Source organism: Buteo buteo, chromosome 7, assembly GCF_964188355.1.
Source record: "Buteo buteo chromosome 7, bButBut1.hap1.1, whole genome shotgun sequence".
In the NCBI taxonomy this organism is placed as follows: domain Eukaryota; kingdom Metazoa; phylum Chordata; class Aves; order Accipitriformes; family Accipitridae; genus Buteo; species Buteo buteo.
The window spans coordinates 5,986,391-6,003,763 of record NC_134177.1 but is presented as its reverse complement, the minus strand read 5'-3'; the positions used below and the strand labels follow the sequence as shown (position 1 = coordinate 6,003,763).

Here is a 17,373-nt window from a genome sequence, read left to right as displayed (position 1 = left end):
AATAAGCTATAATTTTAGAAATATAAAACCAGTCCAAACAAACATTGTTATGGAATGCATTTTCTATGTAGGAATGTAATTTTTTAATTTTTTTTTTCTCCAGAGCTAGTTCTCTCTTGTGGTCATTTATCTTGGATATGTTAATCTTCAGATACTTTTCCTCAGATAACAGCAGCATATCATCAGTTAATCTTCCAAAGCTGTTTAAATATGAAACTTATCGGTTGTACGGTCTTGTTCTTTTTCAGTATCCATGACTAAGCCTATGTCTATCCCAAGACTTCTGCTCTATTTTCAGAGAGAGAAAGTAAAGAGGAACCCTAGGACAAGCTACACAGCGTTTGCTTTTTTTACAGAGTCAAGATCCTGGTCTTTGTGGTTCTTCAGTCTTAAATGGCAAGGCTAAGGAATCCTTCAGGTGCTACATCAACAACAGAAGCTAAAAAAGAAAAGGGGAGAGGAAAAGGGGAAATGCCAAACAAACAAACAAAAAAAAATCAGAGAAGTTAATCCATTGTCCTTTGCCAGCGTGATGAAGGACATCAGCTGTTCATAAATGTGGTAGTATAGGTAAGCAAAGAAAATGAAGGTCAGGCAGATATGGCAGTAATTAGCTCCAGTGGACAGAATTAGAGATGCCTGCATTAAGAATGTTCCTGGTGAACATGGTTGTAGTCCTTGCTGTCCACAGGAGACTTTATCTGCAAATCTGCCTTATATTAAAGCATAAAATATGATCAAGCAGCAGAGTTTTAAACATGCCACATACTAAGATGATCAACACAAAGAAGCAAAAAATCTATTATTTTACAATTACAAACAAGTAGGAAGAGAAATTAAAAAAAAAAACCAAAATATGTAGTTACACTCAGGAGTCAAGGGACCATTTGCAGAATATTTAAATGAAATCCTCCAAGAAATTTTTCACAAGTCTGTTTAATTAAGGTGCAGATTAATTATTACTCCATGTAGAACAGAATCAGTTAAGAGGTATCTCCTATGCTCTTCTATTTATCAGTGTCTGGACACAAGGCATCAGTGGAAATAAAATGCTAGCACCAAGTAAATAACCAACAAATAATATCTTTAAATGCATTGTTGGTACAGTATTACGACTGTTTCCTTACTATTTGATGAGTAATTAAATAATGCTTACATTATGTTAATGGCACAAACTGGCAAAATGGAGTATAAAAATACTCCTATTGTCAACTAGTCTTTAACTAATGACCCTACCAAGACACTAAAAATGTTGCTTTTTAAAAATTTACATTGCTAGTAATAAAACCTACCTTTACCTAGGTCTTGCTAGATACCAGTTTTGTGCAGTTACTGTGGACAAGTGACATGAGAGGTAAAGCAATACATAACTACTTTCATTAAAACAAATCAGTTGTACTCTGATATTCTTACAGGGAAGGTTCTGTTAATCTGCTCTGTTGTATTCTTCCTTAATGTCCCCTCACATAGCGCTCACTTACTGTTTTCACAGTGAAGGGCAGGATTTACTTCCTCTTTTGTACCTACTGTCTAGCACAAGAAGAAGCACTACTGTAAAAGGATTATGAAGCTATGATTCATGCCTCACAATTAAGTCAATGCATCTTTTCATCTCATCTACAACATGCATGTTCCAGCTCTCCTTTTGAGCAAATGTTGCTGTTTGTGCCAAAACCAGGGCATTTTAGGGATGTGAAAAATAAATCTGGGGCAAGATACAACATCACTGGATTCACTTCAAACAAACAAACAACAAAAAAAGAAAAAGTGATTTGTTGGAAAGAATATCCGGTAGTATCTATGCCATTAGAACCTTCTGACTTACCACACTACAGAAAAAAATTAACCCTCCTTTACTTGCGTTGCCCAGAAAATATACACAAAACTTTCTTTCCCTCTGGTCAGAATTAAACTGAAGATGGCTACTTCTGGCAGAAAGCAGTAATTCTTTGCAAGCACCTCACCAGAGCACTGGCCTACCTGCCATCATGTACCTTTGTATCACCCTGGAATGCAGGAGTACAAGCTTGTTAGTACATTCAAATTACGTTTTTCCCCTTACACATCTGGGTTAATATTAAACTATCAAATATGGCTTAAAATGTCTGCTCTCAAATGACAATATGACACATCAGATCGGAAGGAGCATGGGAAGAGATCTCCAAAATACATTAACATATTTAACAAAGAATTCTTAAGGCAGGTGTTGCTGGAGAGGAATGGTCTCCTGGAAATCAGTGTTAATTGCAAATAGAAATTTGATTGTAGACTAGCACAATTCAACAAAACCCAAAAGACAGCACTGCACAATGGAAATGCCTTACAAGTGTCTTTACACAGAGGAAAAAAAAAGAAGTCCAATTCAAAAAGTGTGACTGCTTGCTTGCTTATGTTCATCTTACCAAATGTATGCAAGTTCACTACCAAATTACCTTGATGGCTGTGTACTGCACTGTCAGTATAACTGCTGCAAGAAAATAAACTGAGGTTCTGAATATCCAGTCACAGCAGATCTTAGTAATGTTTCTGATGAAGGAGACTGACTACCCGTCACAGGAAGCAGCATCTGATGGTCTTCAGTCCCAATGGGAAGAGGAAGTGCTAAAGACATCTCAGAGGGTTTCACATCTATGGACTCTGATAAAGGACTTTTCTGACTCTGAATGGATTCTTGTTCATTGAAAGAATTATCAAGTGCATTAGAATCAGGGGGAGTTTCAGATCCTGGGGGGAAAAAAAAAAGAAAGAAACATTCAAAGCTCCTGCGCAAATTCTTCAAATTCCCTTTCAAATGACTGTCAGAACAAACACTTAGTGTGTCAAAGACTGCCTGGGCAGCTGGGCTGTCAGTGGCTTCAATGTGCCGCGAAGCCAAAATGAGCTGTAAATACAACATAAGCACTGAGAATCACATCCTCTGCTGCTTGTAGCATGACAACTAGACAGATGATGCATTACAACTTGATCTCTACTTGGCATGGTACAGAAGGTAACAAATCCTTAACATGATAGTGAACAAAGGAACTTTGGAAAAAATGTAATTATGAAGGTTTCCTTGAGATTTTCCACCCCTGAAAATCTAAGAACCACAGCCACATCCAAGCATCCTCTTTTATCTGAGATAGCAATGTACAATATATCACTTATCCATAAAGTTCTTCAGAAGAAAATGTTTAACTCCATACCAGCCAGACCCATTACAGTTTTTATCCAGTCACTTGAGAAATGATTTGCTATTCTTAACTGAAATCACTGTTAACGGATTCCTCACCGCCTTCCTGTTTGAATGCAGTCTGCCACTGCTCTTGGACGGCTTTCTGATTAAGCCACATCAGATATTTGACCCTTCCTCTATCAAAGCGTGCTCCGACGTCTGTTATTTCAGTGGTGAAGCACTCCTGTCTGCCTTCTGCCTCTCCACAAGAGCAGACCTGCCTTGGCAGCTCTTTCTCCCAGCTCACACTCTCTCCATACTCGCTGCTGCTCTCGCCTCACCCTTGCTTCCACTGGCTTTCTGCTGCACTGGGGCCTTCCTAAACGGGGCTTCTCAGGCTTGCGATATTCAAAGGTGCCTCTGCATATGACTCATGTTTTCTCATCCTCTCCCTCCCAATCCAGACGTATACAGACACCTATTATTCCTTTTTCCATATGACAGAGGCAAGGGAATTATGGTTAATACACTTAAGGATGGGCAGGTAATGAGGTGCATGGAGCCTGTGTTGAAAGAGGCTGGCTATCTGAACATCTCTCTGCTTTGTACCATAGGCAAGTAATATATGTCAAATTTCTTCCTAATTAAAATCTGGTATCTAGAATAGGAACTAAATGTATTTGAAAGGTCTTTTTAAAGCGGTATTTGCAGCTGGGAACATTTTGCCAGCTGTCTGATCTCGTGTGTTTGCTAATCCAGCTCAGACTTGGATTAACATTGACTGCATATATATAAAAAAAAAAACCTTTCACTGTCACATTAAAAATACTTGTGCCTTCAAGATGCAAAGTAATTCTTGTAACCAGTATGCCTTGTTCACCTCAGTTACTACCCCCGTACAGACATACTCCTTCAGCATATTCAGAAGAGGTAAAAAATCTCCTACAACTCAGACTATGCCTTCATGGGGGAAGCTCTCACAAGTTACTAGGACAAGAAAGTAAATATTCACGTACAGAAATTATTGTCAGCAATCCACTTCTATGTTGCTCAACATGTGTTTGCTATAGCAATGCAAATGCTTGAAAATTCGTCTTGAATCTACTTTAAAGTGTGTACGTTATGCTTTAAAAGGTTTGGGTACCTCTAAAGCGGATGTTTTTGGCTCTAAAGAGAGCTATTATCCAAAAATCTTTTATTTTCTAATTTCAGGCATGGATGAGCAAGAAAAATGTTATTCAGCATTGAAGACAAAACAGTTGATGTAGTTTCTTAACCTTTCTTTGCACAAGGAACTCACCTGTGTGAACTTTCGTTTTGTGCTTCTTAAGATTTTTTATATCTGTGTAAGAATTTCCACACATTTCACAGATAAATGGTCTTTCACCTGAAAAAATTTTGTTTGGCAGTTAGAACCATCTTGAAATTCAAAGAAAACACAGTTAGAGATGTAGGATAATGGATTTCAATGTTGTATTTTAAAATACAACTTTGTAACTCTGTTATTTTGTCTCTGTGTCTGTATTCAGAACAAAATCGTTTCCAGAATAATCGATTAAAACAAAGCAAAACCCCCCAAACGTTAGAAGAAAAGCGGTGATCAACACCTACGCTGTTACACAAATACTAGTCTGAAAAAGACAACTAAAAATTCACAAATATTTGCTTTAAATTATGTTAACACAGAGATACATAAATTAAGAAACTCTGCTACTTTCAAGTACAGCACAATACGGTTTGTTTTAAAGGCAAAAGGGTAAAGGTAGAATATTATTTATAGTGCAGGAAGCAGCCTGTCTGGAAACTGACCTGTATGGGACCGAAAATGTTTATTGAGCTCTCCAGAGGAAATAAAACTCTTTTCGCAAATGCCACAGATATATGGCTTCTCTCCTAAAGGAAACACAAGGAGTTTGTTATTTCAATATATAAACCAGAATACACATAAAGAACAAATCAAAATGAAACAGAGGTGATGTCCAGTGGGAGAAAGAGCTCCCTAAACTGGAGTCAAAGGGAAAAAACATGAGAAAGGAGCTGGACGACTACTCCAGAGGTAACTAACTCCCAATCTACAGATTTCCGGGTCATTACCTATCTCCAACCCCTCTGCAGGCAGCCAGTCCTCCCTTGCCAGGCCTGTTCCAGTACTGCAGTGCTCTGCACCCCCTCACCTGTATGTTTTCGGGAATGGGTGATGAGAGAACTGGAGACGGCAAAGGCTTTTCCACAACTGTCACACACGTAAGGTTTCTCTCCTGTGTGGCGACGCACATGGTAGGTGAGCGTGCTGGCCTGAGCAAACCGCTGACCGCACCGATCACACACGTAGGGCTTCTCACCGCTGTGCTTCCTGTGAACAGACACAGACATCAGTGATCTCCTGGCAAAAAGGGAAGCAACGCACACGATTAAGTAACTTTCCTCAATTAGAACTGTATCCCGAAAGTTCCTTGTGCTAATGTTCTGTGAACTAAAAAAAAACAAACCCAAAAAACAAACAAAAAAAAACAACAAAAAAACAACTGTGAGTTTGGTTTCAAGTTAGCAGTTTCTCAACAGAGTGAAATTCACTGTCTGTTGACTCTGGGAATCAGCGCATCCGTGATTTCAGTGGCAGCTGAACTGAACTACAGGCCCTGCATGTGTAACGTGCACCATGAGAACTTGCCATGTTTTGCGTTACAGTGTACTGAAAGATAAAATGATGATTCCTAACAAGGGAATGTAATTCCTGCTCCTGCCAAAAATTAAAAAAGCCCCATGCAGATAGCAGTGAACAGTGAGAACTGTTCTGTTTCACTTCCCAGCAAGGAACTCTCTCCTCTTTGGTGCTACAAGCAGTTTAAAACAAACCCCACACCATTGCCCTAAGGACACCAGTGTAATATTCATAAATCACAAATTGCTTCCCTCATGAGCAAGTCCACAGATGTAATTACTCTGTTACGCAGCGTGAGAGAAGACCCATGAGAAAAGGAGTAGAAATGACCAAATTTTGTGAATGTGTAACTCTTGCTCACACTGGAGTAAATTATTCTGTTTTAATAAACACATGGATAAGCATTTGCAGGATGTCACTTTTGCCTACCTGGCATGAATCTTCAGATTGCTTGAAGTTGCAAACTGCAGGTTGCAGACATCACATTTGTACGGTTTCTCTTCTCCGTGATGCATCCGACTGTGGAACACTAACTGGCACTTCTGAGCAAAGCCTTTGTCACATAGCTCACATTTGTATGGCTTCTCCCCTAGTGAAAAATAAAACCCTTGTGCTCTCTGCATTTACGTAAGAAAGGTTTCCAATCCATTACCTGACCAAAGCTCAGGTGTCCGTTCTAATACTTCTTACAGATAACATCTTGGAACATCCTGTAATCAGTCCGCTGAAGTGGAACATGCCAGGAATACAGCGGTTAACAGACTATTTTTTAACACATTACCTTTCGGGAAACAAAGGTAATAATATTTTTAACAGTGCCATTCTCCCCATACTATTTTAAGAATGCTACTACATTTTCAGACTTTTTGCTGGTTATGTCTGTTCATGATTCTGAACATTTAAGATGAACAACCAGTAAATCATCTGCTTTTTCTTGCCTGTCAAACAGCAACAGGTCCTCAAGATACAGTCTAGTGCTCACTAATTTCTCATTAGCATCTGCTGTAGAACGCTACAGGTACTTCTCTGACTATTCATGTTCTCTTAGTGGTCAATTGTGGTCATAGATGGTGCAGCTCCGCAGTCTTAGGTGACAGTATAAAAGAGCCTGTCTGCATTTCCATGGCAGTGCACAACCAGACCAAGAACTCAACAATTCTTAAGTATATTGTGTACAAAAAAACCTTAAAAAATAAAAGCATTACAAATCTAACCTGCCATCTAGCAACCAACACCATGAAATTCCCTACCTACTCATGTAAAAATTCCCAGTACAACACCCTCAAAAGTAGAAAGCGCAGCCGATGTTCCTACCAGCAAACTGTCCCTGAATACTGCTCACAAGCTCCATCTCGCATATGAATCTTTGGTTAGTCACTGGCTGACAATATTGGAAATTCTCCCCCTCGGTTACAGAAAGAGCAAGGTGTTCTCCTGCAGCTGTACCTCAACATCTCCTACTTCACAGCTTCCTGGAAAGAGCTCCACTGCTGGCCTCTGCTCAGAGATTTCCAAAGGGGAAAAAGAGCAAAAGTAAACAACTTTTTATCCGATTGACTCTTACTTCAGCATTCTGAATGCCAGCCACAAAAGGAAGAAAACTACATAAACCAGGCCTCTCTGCTGCTCACTGCGCTAAGTACAGCAGCAAAGGCAACAGCAGAACAGCAGCTATGCCAGATCAGCCTGAAGAATGAACTAACTCGGCACCAAGTCTTCCATCTCTAGGGAAGAACGTATGAAAAGACAAGCACGGTACTTCTCCCATATGTCTTCCCAGGCCCCAACAATTTGCTGTTCATAATCTTTTTAAGTCAGACATGTTGTCTTAACGTTTAAGTGTTCATAATTGATTTCTCTTTGATGTTTTGCTCAGTAGCTCTTGACACAACACAAACTTCTGGTAATGTTATCAAATGCAGAGATCATAAGACCATCACACATTTCAACTGCACATTTTGCTAAATAAAATCCCAAATGCTGTAGTATTTCAGCCACTTCTCCTGCCTTTTTTGAAGGCCCTATGGGAGAAGTTACCTACTTGTCACAAGATCGCACTTTTTCCCACTTTTGTTATCAAACATATATTAGGATTTGAAGTTTCAAAAAAAGCAACAGAAATTCTGGTATCAAGTACAGCGAGTTTTTCGTGCTCTACTGGCAATAGTTTTTGGCACTATCACTCTGCAGAGTTAAAGGGTAGCTAGCTCTTCTGAGTCTTTCCAGAAATCAAGATGCTCAGACTAATAAAGTCCTCTCTAGCTATTTAAGGTAGAAACTATGATTTTGTACTGAAAAATGCTGAAACATTTCATGCTACCAGGATACAGGTACTATCCCCGTATGCGTACCAGCAGCAGACACAATTTCTAGAGGAAGAAGTCAGAATGCAAAGATCTTTTTAGTCCTGCATTCACAGGCTGTGATTCCAGGTCTCCACAGTCCATGAAGACAAGGCCAGCGGCTTACCTGTGTGAGTTCTTACATGTGTTTTCAACTGATTGCACTGGGTGAATGCCTTCCCACAAAGCTGACACACGTACGGTTTCACTCCTTTGTGTATTCTCATGTGTCGACGGAGGCTGCTGGCTTCTGAGAAGACTTTCCCACATGTGTTGCACACCGGCTTAGCTTTGGAGTACTTCTGGTCAAGTTCTTCTCCCGAACTCTCCAGCTGGTAAGTGTTCTTTTCACTGGCTATGTTAGACATACAGTGCTCCTTCAGTGCACAGCTTTGCTGAGGCTTTCCCCGTTTCTGTTTTGCTGCCATCGTCTGAACTAGGATATCCTGCGCTGCCAATGTTTCACTTTCCACCACAGACGCCAGCTGTAGTTCCGAGTTATCACTGCCTTGGGCAGCCTGTTCTGTGATCTGGGTGGCCAGCTTATTTGCATCTAGAAACATTTCAATGGATGTGTTCTCGATCACATCATTCTGATATTGTACGGATTTATTCTGTATGCTTTTGGGGGAGCTGAAATTCTTCTTTCGCTTTTTGGTTTGAGGAGATTTCTTTTCTAAAGCTGCTTTCTTTGCCTGTGGCTGAACCAACTCTGCAGAAGCAGCGTCTGCCTTCTCCCGATTATTGTAATCTCGGAGGGTCAGAAGGCAAGTCTGCTGATTCATTTCAACGTTTCCAGTGATACTAGATGTCTCTGTAGAAGAGGGATTAGCAATAAACGCAAAGTCTTCCATCTTGATTTTGCACTTAGTGACCACTTCTTCTACTTTGAGATAGTCAGCAGCCTGGTGAATTTCTTTAACATTCCAGCTGCAAGAAAACAAGACTTGGGTGACGATATTCTGCACAAAGCAAACATTTGTTCTGTACCAACCGTATCAAATACAGACACCACAGCTACAGAAAAGTGACACTGTCAGAAAATGTGACTTTGCGAACACGTACAGCAAGATCTAATCTCTTAGTGCTGTAGTGCCCCAAGACACCACCAGTCTGATAACTACTCCAGAACTGATGGCCCATGTCTAGTGGGGTCTGTGGATCCACAGAACTGAGAATTTTATTTTCAGTTACACGCCTTTTGTAGAATTTTAAGGTAAAAGTCCAATTGTAAGGTGGTGAGGCTAGACATGGGGTTGTTGGTCCAAAACGCTCAGAAATCACAGTACTGGAGAATAAAATGCATAGATTACCATTCTATAATCCTTCTGGCAAAAGCCTTAAGTAATTCACAAGTGGCACATTCACCTCGGCACTTCTCTGAGGCAGGTATTAATCTTGTTTTATAAAACGATTTGCAAACAGTCTTAATTCTGTATCAGCTGCGCACAGACAACATTAACACCAAGGAAGTCCTCATTTAAACTACTACACTCTATTTTGCAGTTCCTGCAATGCAGGCCTTGATGGTGTAGAAGAAATTGATCTGGAAAAGGTGGCAACACGTACCATCCATGCATTTATGGATTTACAGCACTGTCAAGAGAGATTAATGGTAAACAACATCATTCTAACAATCTATTACAGAGTAAATGTAGTTAAACAAGTAGCTAGCCACAATTACTCTCTGTAGATGAATACAACTGTTTTAGTATCTTGCATTATACTTGCACCGAGTTCAAAGTACACCCTCCTGGTGTCACTCGCGCACAGAAGACAACAGAATTTGCAGGCAGTTGCAGCAATCACCTAGAGGGATACAGTACAAGATGACGGCTGCACATAGGCAGACCTGCAGGTGTCATCTTTAGTCAAATAGTTCTCCCTGGGCAAGAATGGTACTTTCACCTTCTTCTTCCTTCAGAGATCTCAACTACTCAGAATGGATCCAGAAACTCTCCTGCTGCTGTCCCAGACAGACATCAAGAACGCTGCACACTTCTGCTCACACGTAACTTGCAAAGCATCAATCACTAACTTCACCACATAGCTGAGTACACTGCTCTATTGCTGTTAATGTTTGTAGCTAATTTAAAAACAAACAAACAAACCACCACCTTGCATCTGTGTACTTAAATTATCAAGTATGAGTTTTCAGACTTCAGCAGAAACAAAAGGTTTTTTTTAAACCTGCATTTGACACCAGTCATTGAGAAAGGAGTAAAAATCCTGGACTACATACTTCTAAGCAGTCACACTTCCCTCATGAGGGATGATAATCTCTTTCTTTCGCTGAGAGAAAAGCACTGCAAAGAATCCTCACTGTATGTGAGGCAACACAGCGGCCACAAAATCAATGCAGTAAGGGGAGAAATGCTTTTTCTCCGACTCCTTTTGGGCACAGTAATTTAAGATTTTAAGTAACAGATCATGCAAATTCTAACAAATGCGATTTTTTAAAAATTGTGCCTATCTTCACCCATTCCTCAGACATTAGTCTCTACGTCATACACAGTTTCTGCGTGTTCTCTGCAAAAACAGACTCCCATAATCCAACTTCAGAAAGAATACACTTATCCTTCCCTCTGCTGGTAATCACACAAGATTTTTAATCCCTCCCTATCCAGACAGAAAGGCTGGGAGACTAAAACTATCAATCAGTGAAATATCAGACAACACACCTGTTTTGGCACTCGCATGTCACGTGGTATTTTAAAACATACAAACAGATGATCTTCAACTTGTTAATATGCATCATATCCACTACTATTTGTTCCTCCAGAATTTATTACAAAGAACAAAAAAAACTGGTACTGCCTTAACACAAACTTTATTTCCCTAGTCTCTTTCCCCCTTTAATAGCGTATGTTACCTGTCGAGGTTTAAGTTTCCCGTATAAATAAATTCCAGGAGTTTTTGGAATCCATCAGCTTTCACTTGAGTCTGATCCAAAACAACGTTATTGTCGGATGCATCTCTGTAAAATGCACCGAAGTACTCGCTGAAAGAGGCAAGCACATTTCTGTGTGCTTTGAACTGGAATTCCCCAATAACAACAGTGCAGTCACAAAGAAAGCCGGCTTCTCGCTGCTTGTTCAGTCTCTCTAAAAGGTGCTCACAGTGATGGGAATACTGCATTTTGGTAACGAGCTGCAGCCTCTTTGTTCTGACCTGGGAAAGCAAAAAAAAAATTCACTGACATGCAAGATTTTACTTTGTTTTACCCTTAACAGAGTAAGTTAATGATTACAAACGAGTCAGTTTTCGAATCCGCTCACGATCACGGCGGGGCGGTTTGTGTGGCAGCGCTTTCGGACGAGGTACAGCGAGACGGGCGGATCCTTCTTAACTTGGGGAGCTGCTAATTTTAGAGCCAGAACGAGGGGGAGAGGGCAGCGCCCTGTACGCTCCCCCACCCAGATCAGAGGATTACCCTGACTAAGCTGACGAGCTGGCATCTCAAAACTGGGCTCCGAGGAGCACTGAGCAGAAGCGAACCACCCGAGGCTCGCACCCAACCGCGCTCGGACGGCGGGGGCAGCCGCTTCCCGGGACACAGCCCCGCTCCCCGCCGCAGGGACCGGGGACGGGCAGACCCCGGAGCGGTCACCGGGGCCCAGCGGGGTGGAAGGGCCGCCTCGGCGCCAAGGGAGCAAACGGGGTGCCGGCGAGCCACAACCCGACCGCCCCCCCACAACCTTCACCCTCGGCCCGGCCTCGCCGCTGGACGGGCCGGAGCCCGCAGCGGCCCTCGCCCCGGCCGGGCCCCGCCACCCACCCCCGTGTCCCCCGCGTCCGGGCACGGCTAACCGGGCGCCGTCCGTAGCCCCGGGGACCGCCGCCGGGCCGGCAGGAGTAAGCGGCGGCGGAGCCCCACGCACCTGCGGAGGGGAAGGGAAAGTCGAGGGGGGGCCTTCGCCTCAGGCCGCCATGTTCCGATGACGCCGCGCGCGCCGCTTCCGGGATGGGACTTCCGGTGTCCCGCTCCCGAGGGCCGCTGCGGGGGATGGGGGGCGTGGGGGGCACCGGTGGCACCGGCGACAAAGCGGGAAACGGGAGCGGGGCCGCGACCCGTCCCGCTGAGGGGAGCGGTCAGGGCTAAGGCTGCGAACGGCTTCCCGGGAGGGTCGGGGAGGCGAGGACTACAACTCCCATGATGCAGCGCGGCGCGGCGGGGCCCGCCGTCAGCGTGGCGGGGCGCTGTGCATGCCGGGAGGTGTAGTCGCGCCCGGGGCGGCGGAGCGCTGCCGGCCGGTCGCCGAGCCCGGAGTCCGCGGCGGCGGGGAGACGGTGGCTGCGCTGCCTTAGCCGCGGGTCAGCTCCCGCGGTGTAGATCCTCGGCCTGCATCCCTGGATTGGTAAATCGAATGGGCTTAATGTCGCCGTTACTGTTGGTGCAGCAGCGCCGAGGCGTCTCGCCGTGCTTGTGCTTCCAACTGAGAAAAAGAAAAAAGCAGGTAAAGGTGTTTTGAAAGGTTTAGCGATGCGCTGCTGCCGGTTTGCAGGGATCGGTTGTGATTACTTTCGTAAGCGGAACAACGCGGGAGGAAGAAAAGAGCCAACCCCGGCTGGTGTTTCCGCCCGGTTTCGAACCGGGGACCTTTCGCGTGTTAGGCGAACGTGATAACCACTACACTACGGAAACGCCGCCTGCCAGGCCTTTCCTGCGGCGCCGCTAATGGCGTCCCGCCCCGCCTGCACCCCCGGCGACGACTCTCCTCGCCTCGGTCCTGTGTCCCACGGGTGCCCAAAAACCGGGCTCACCCACGGGCCCGCATCCCCACCGAAGCACGGCCCGCTCGTGCTGGCAGCTCCACACCACCCCAGGGATGTCACTGCTGCCCTTCCGCCACGCACGCCGGGAATAACAGCATTGGCGTGAACGAGAAACTTCAAGACCGTGGTCTTCCCTCAAATACTCTAATCGATTTTCAATGTATCTGTAAATAAAAAGCCAAACCCTCGGTTGGCATTGCACACCGAAGCGTCATTCTGAACCAGCATGGCTTACAATGCCAAATCTACCTCCTGCTGTGGAAGGACTACTTTGTTGGGAACGAAGCACGGACAAGGAGAAAGACGCCAACAAAAGGAGCTGAAAAGCCCAGGGAAATGAGAGGAGCAGAGCACCACAGAGGTGTTTGCCCGCTGGTGCCAGCAAATACAGGTGGGCTGAGCAGGACAAGTCAGGCAGGGCTGCCAAGGGGAGATGTAAAGCACTGCGGTTCCTGCAGGAAAAAAGCAGGGCAGTTTCAGCCCGTGTTTATCAGAAATCGGAATGAGACAGCCCCAGCCAAAGAGGCGGAAGGGAGTTGTTTGGCACTGCTAGCCTCGCAGGGCAGGACCATAATAAAGCAGCTGGCGAGAGCAGGCAGGCAAGCCGGGAGCCAAACAGAGAACGCGTTACATCAGGCAGTGTCTCCTCTGCAGGCCTCTCGCTACAGCTGGAGCTTGGAAAATGGGGAAGTGACTAATCTGCCTGGATTTTCTAGTGCACCAGGCACTGAAATACCTGATCCTGGAAGGAGCTGTAGAAGGGAACTTAGCTTTGCCATCCTTTGCAAAGGGAAATGCAAGCCAAATCCCAGCCAGTGGGAGGAGGAGTAAGAAAAGCCAAGAGCAATGAAATAGGAAAGGCTCCAGAAGAAAGTAGGGACAGGGAAGGGAATGGGGAAACAGAAGAACGATGGAAGCAAGCAGCGACAATATTCTGTTGAGTTTGGCAGCGGCAGCTGCAAGATTTCTTAACACTACTGCTGTCATCATGCAGAGGTTTGTAACAGCTGCAAGGATGTGTGTGTAAGAGGTGCCACAAAAGACCATTTGGGAAAAACAAGCATCCTTACTAGCTCTTTTCATGCTTGCAACATCTCTCAGGTCCACATGGAAAAACACTTGTGGGAATGCACTTGTGTTCTTACTGGCACACCACGATCACAAGATCTGTTTTGCGCAACTGTAGCACCCACCGTGAAAAGGTTGACGTTGCAGCCACACCTCTGCCCAATCGCGTATTGCCCCAATATTCATAACACCCATTTTGTTCCTGCAAGGTCTTCAGCAGTCTCCGAGGATTAAATTTTAATCATTGTAAAGAAACTTATAAAACACAAAATACAAATTAACCAATGAATATGTATTATTATTGATATAATAATATTTTCAGTCATAGCTTGACAACCACAGTTAAAGAAGTGTCGTGGTTTAACCCCAGCCAGCGAGTAAGCATCCCGCAGCTGTTCACTCGCTCTCCGCCCCCTCCCCTCCCCAGTGGGATGGGGGAGAGAATCGGGGAAAAAAGTAAAACTCGTGGGTTGAGATAAAGACAGTTTAACAGGACAGAAAGGCAGAAAATAATAATAATGATGATAATTATAACAATGATAATAATAATAAAGTAATAATAACAATAAAAAGAAAATTACAACAATAATAAAATAATTGGAATATACAAAACAAGTCATGCACAGAGCAATTGCTCACCACTCGCTGACCAATACCCAGTTAACTCCCGAGCAGCGATCCCCCTCACCCTGCTCCCCCCAGTTTATATACTAGATGTGGTGTCACATGGTATAGAATACCCCTTTGGCCAGTCTGGGTCAGCTGCCCTGGCTGTGCCCCATCCCAACTCCTTGTGCCCCTCCAGCCTTCTTGCTGGCTGGGCGTGAGAAGCTGAAAAATCCTTGACTTTAGACTAAACATTACTCAGCAACAACTGAAAACATCAGTGTGTTATCAGCATTCTTCTCATACTGAACCCAAAACATAACACTATATCAGCTACTAGAAAGAAAATTAGCTCTATCCCAGCTGAGACCAGGACAAGAAGGAAGGTCCTGTTTAGGTAACATGTTATAACCTTCTCTGAGGAGCTGAACTGTCTCAGCTCTCACAGCTGCTGAAGTTGCCTGGCCTGTGAAAGGGCCAAGTATCATTCCAGTATTTTTTCAAAACAACACACATAACTTAAATGTACATGAAGTGCTTCTTCCTAACGTCCTTTACCTGGGACATCCCCAAACAGACTACCTTCACCAAGGGGAGATGCTGGGGTTGCCATGGAGACCGGGGTGGAAAAGTACTCCTCCAGTGCCGCTGTATTTTGTCTGACTCCTGTAGGTACCCAAAAGAGCGTGGGATTGTCATGTCCTGGGGAGATAGGGAGGCTGTGGGGAAGAATGTCTATGACAATGACCTGAAGATGAAAAGTAGTGAGCAGACAGTGATTCTGACTGAGGCACCGCTGAACCCACTGGTTAACAGAGAAAAAACGGCAGAGCTCTTCCCTGAGCATGCTGAGGTACCAGCTCTGTGTGTCTGTCCAGGCTGTGCTCGTACTCTTGTGCTTCAGGTCTCATTACAGGCTGTGTGATGGACTCCGGTTACGGTGTCATCCACAGTGTTCCAATCTTTGAAGGCTACTGCTTGCGCCGTGGTATTCTCCAGCTTGACCTGGGCAGCTGCGATCTTACAGGGCACCTAACATGGATTCTGAAAGAAAGCAGCACTTCACAAGTCACCACAGCTGAGGAGCTGCTTGTACATGTGCCTAAGCCTCGAGGAAGAAATGACTAAGAATCCTAGTGAGGTGGAAAAAACTTACCACCTTCCTGGTGGCCACGAAATTATGGTTCAGAATCAAAGGTTTCGTTGTCCTGAAACCTTCTTTCATCTTCCTAATGTTGGCATAGAGTCACCAGGGACTGACAAGCTGTGCTCCAATTCTATCATGAATGACTCATCATCAGGATGTTGGCATAAGGACTTACTTCCGCTCCAGTCCTTTCTGGTGGTTTCAGCCTCTTCCCTGGAATTAAGCTGAATGCTTAAACAAGGAGATCATCTGCATGGTCCCAGGTGGTGTTAAGGTGAAAGTCAGTCCTCCTCCTAATAGGAAGTTTTCAGTTTGGAGAGAAGGCTCCTCGCTTCCCTGAGCGCCTTCCAGCCGATGCAGATTACCATGACAGAGTACAGGGGGGCTAAACCTAACATGGTGCACTGAAAATGTTTCTAAAATACACGTGATTTTATAACAGATTTTACTTGACTTCATGGAAAAGAACCTGAGATTACCGCTGCTTGGAAGCTAGCATCTAGGAGGAAGTCTGTGTCTGTAGCTTGCCTTTTGAAAGTCCAGTAAAAATCATAATGTCTGGCAGAGTTACTTCCTTCTTAGTCCAGGAACACATCTTTCTGAATAGGCGTAAAATATGTCTTTAAAGAGGTTCTCTACCAGAACAATGTTGTACAGTATATGTATGACTAAATTTAGAAAGACTGAGAGCTCTACAGTGTTGCTTCATACTCCGTTGTACCTGCAAAACTGTGCAGCCTTGAAATGCCTTGCTTTTCCGTGGAAGTCTCAGGGTCAAAAAACAAACGCACAAAAAACCATGCTGAGGAACGTGACGCAGCAGAGGCGAGACAGCCGGCATCCGAGGCGAGCGCTCCAGGGAGCGGGTATCGCGCGGGGAGAATATGCCATGCGCAGAGAGACATCGTGGAAGCGATAAATACCCTCTTCCAGGAGAGCACGGGGGGCTGGCGCAGCGCTGCTTCGGGGGAACGGCGTGGGGGGGAGAAGTTTCTGGGCCTGGTCCCTCACCCGGGGGGGGGTCCTCGACTGAGGCGGGTAGGGCCGGAACGCGGGCCCGGGCCCTAAATTCGGCCTCCCGGCCCACAAGTGCCGGCCCTAAGCCCCAGGCCCCGGTCCCCAAATCCGACTTCCAGGCCCCAGGCCCCGGTCCCCAAATCCGACCTCCAGGCCCCAGGCCCGGCTCCAGGCCCAGGCCCCGGCCCCAGGGAAAGGGGCGGAGAGGAGAGGGGAGGGCACGGCCAGGCGCGCGCCCGGGAGCACGTGGTGCGGCGGGGGGACGAATGGCCCGAGCGTTCCAAACTCCCGCCACTCTCTCCCTCCCTCCCCCTCTCCCCGCCTCAGCCAATGGTGGCGGAGGAGGGGGTGTCCCCTCCCGACCAATGGAGGCGCGGCGGGCGTGGCGGCGGGAGGCTTTTAAAAAGCCCGGCGGGGGCGCCCCCGCGTCGCGTGGCGGGTGGGGAGGCCCTGGTGTGACTAACCCTAATGGCTGCTGCCGCGCTCCCCCGCGCCCGTCCGCTGTTTTACTCGCTGACTTTCAGCGGACGAGGGGAGTAGCCTGGGTGGGGGTAGGGGGTGGTGAGGGGGAGCGAGGGAGGGAGGGGGAGGGGGGGGGAAG

The 17,373-nt window shown here is 45.5% G+C and overlaps 1 protein-coding gene and 1 non-coding gene across 2 annotated transcripts; both read right to left on the bottom strand.

The window, feature by feature from the left end:
- Positions 1-777: 777 nt before the first annotated feature.
- On the bottom strand, positions 778-12,115 carry MYNN (myoneurin). The gene is made up of 8 exons (XM_075031360.1): positions 12,040-12,115; positions 11,031-11,329; positions 8,286-9,088; positions 6,246-6,405; positions 5,329-5,507; positions 4,964-5,047; positions 4,455-4,541; positions 778-2,724 (listed from the first exon to the last, which is right to left on the bottom strand). The coding sequence occupies exons 2-8, from the start codon at positions 11,294-11,296 to the stop codon at positions 2,456-2,458; spliced, it is 1,848 nt and encodes a 615-aa protein (XP_074887461.1). The 5' UTR covers positions 11,297-11,329; positions 12,040-12,115; the 3' UTR covers positions 778-2,455.
- Positions 12,116-12,730: 615 nt separating this feature from the next.
- Positions 12,731-12,803, bottom strand: TRNAV-AAC (transfer RNA valine (anticodon AAC)). The gene has a single exon. It is a non-coding gene; the product is annotated as a tRNA-Val (tRNA).
- Between the last annotated feature and the right edge of the window lie 4,570 nt (positions 12,804-17,373).

Coding starts and splice junctions, on each gene's coding strand:
- MYNN (XM_075031360.1), bottom strand. CDS start 11,296: ATGCAGTATTCCCATCACTGTGAGCACCTTTTAGAGAGACTGAACAAG. Junction 6,406..8,285: donor ACATGTAAGAACTCACACAG/GTAAGCCGCTGG, acceptor ATTTTTCACTAG/GGGAGAAGCCATACAAATGT. Junction 5,048..5,328: donor CCATTCCCGAAAACATACAG/GTGAGGGGGTGC, acceptor TGTTTCCTTTAG/GAGAGAAGCCATATATCTGT.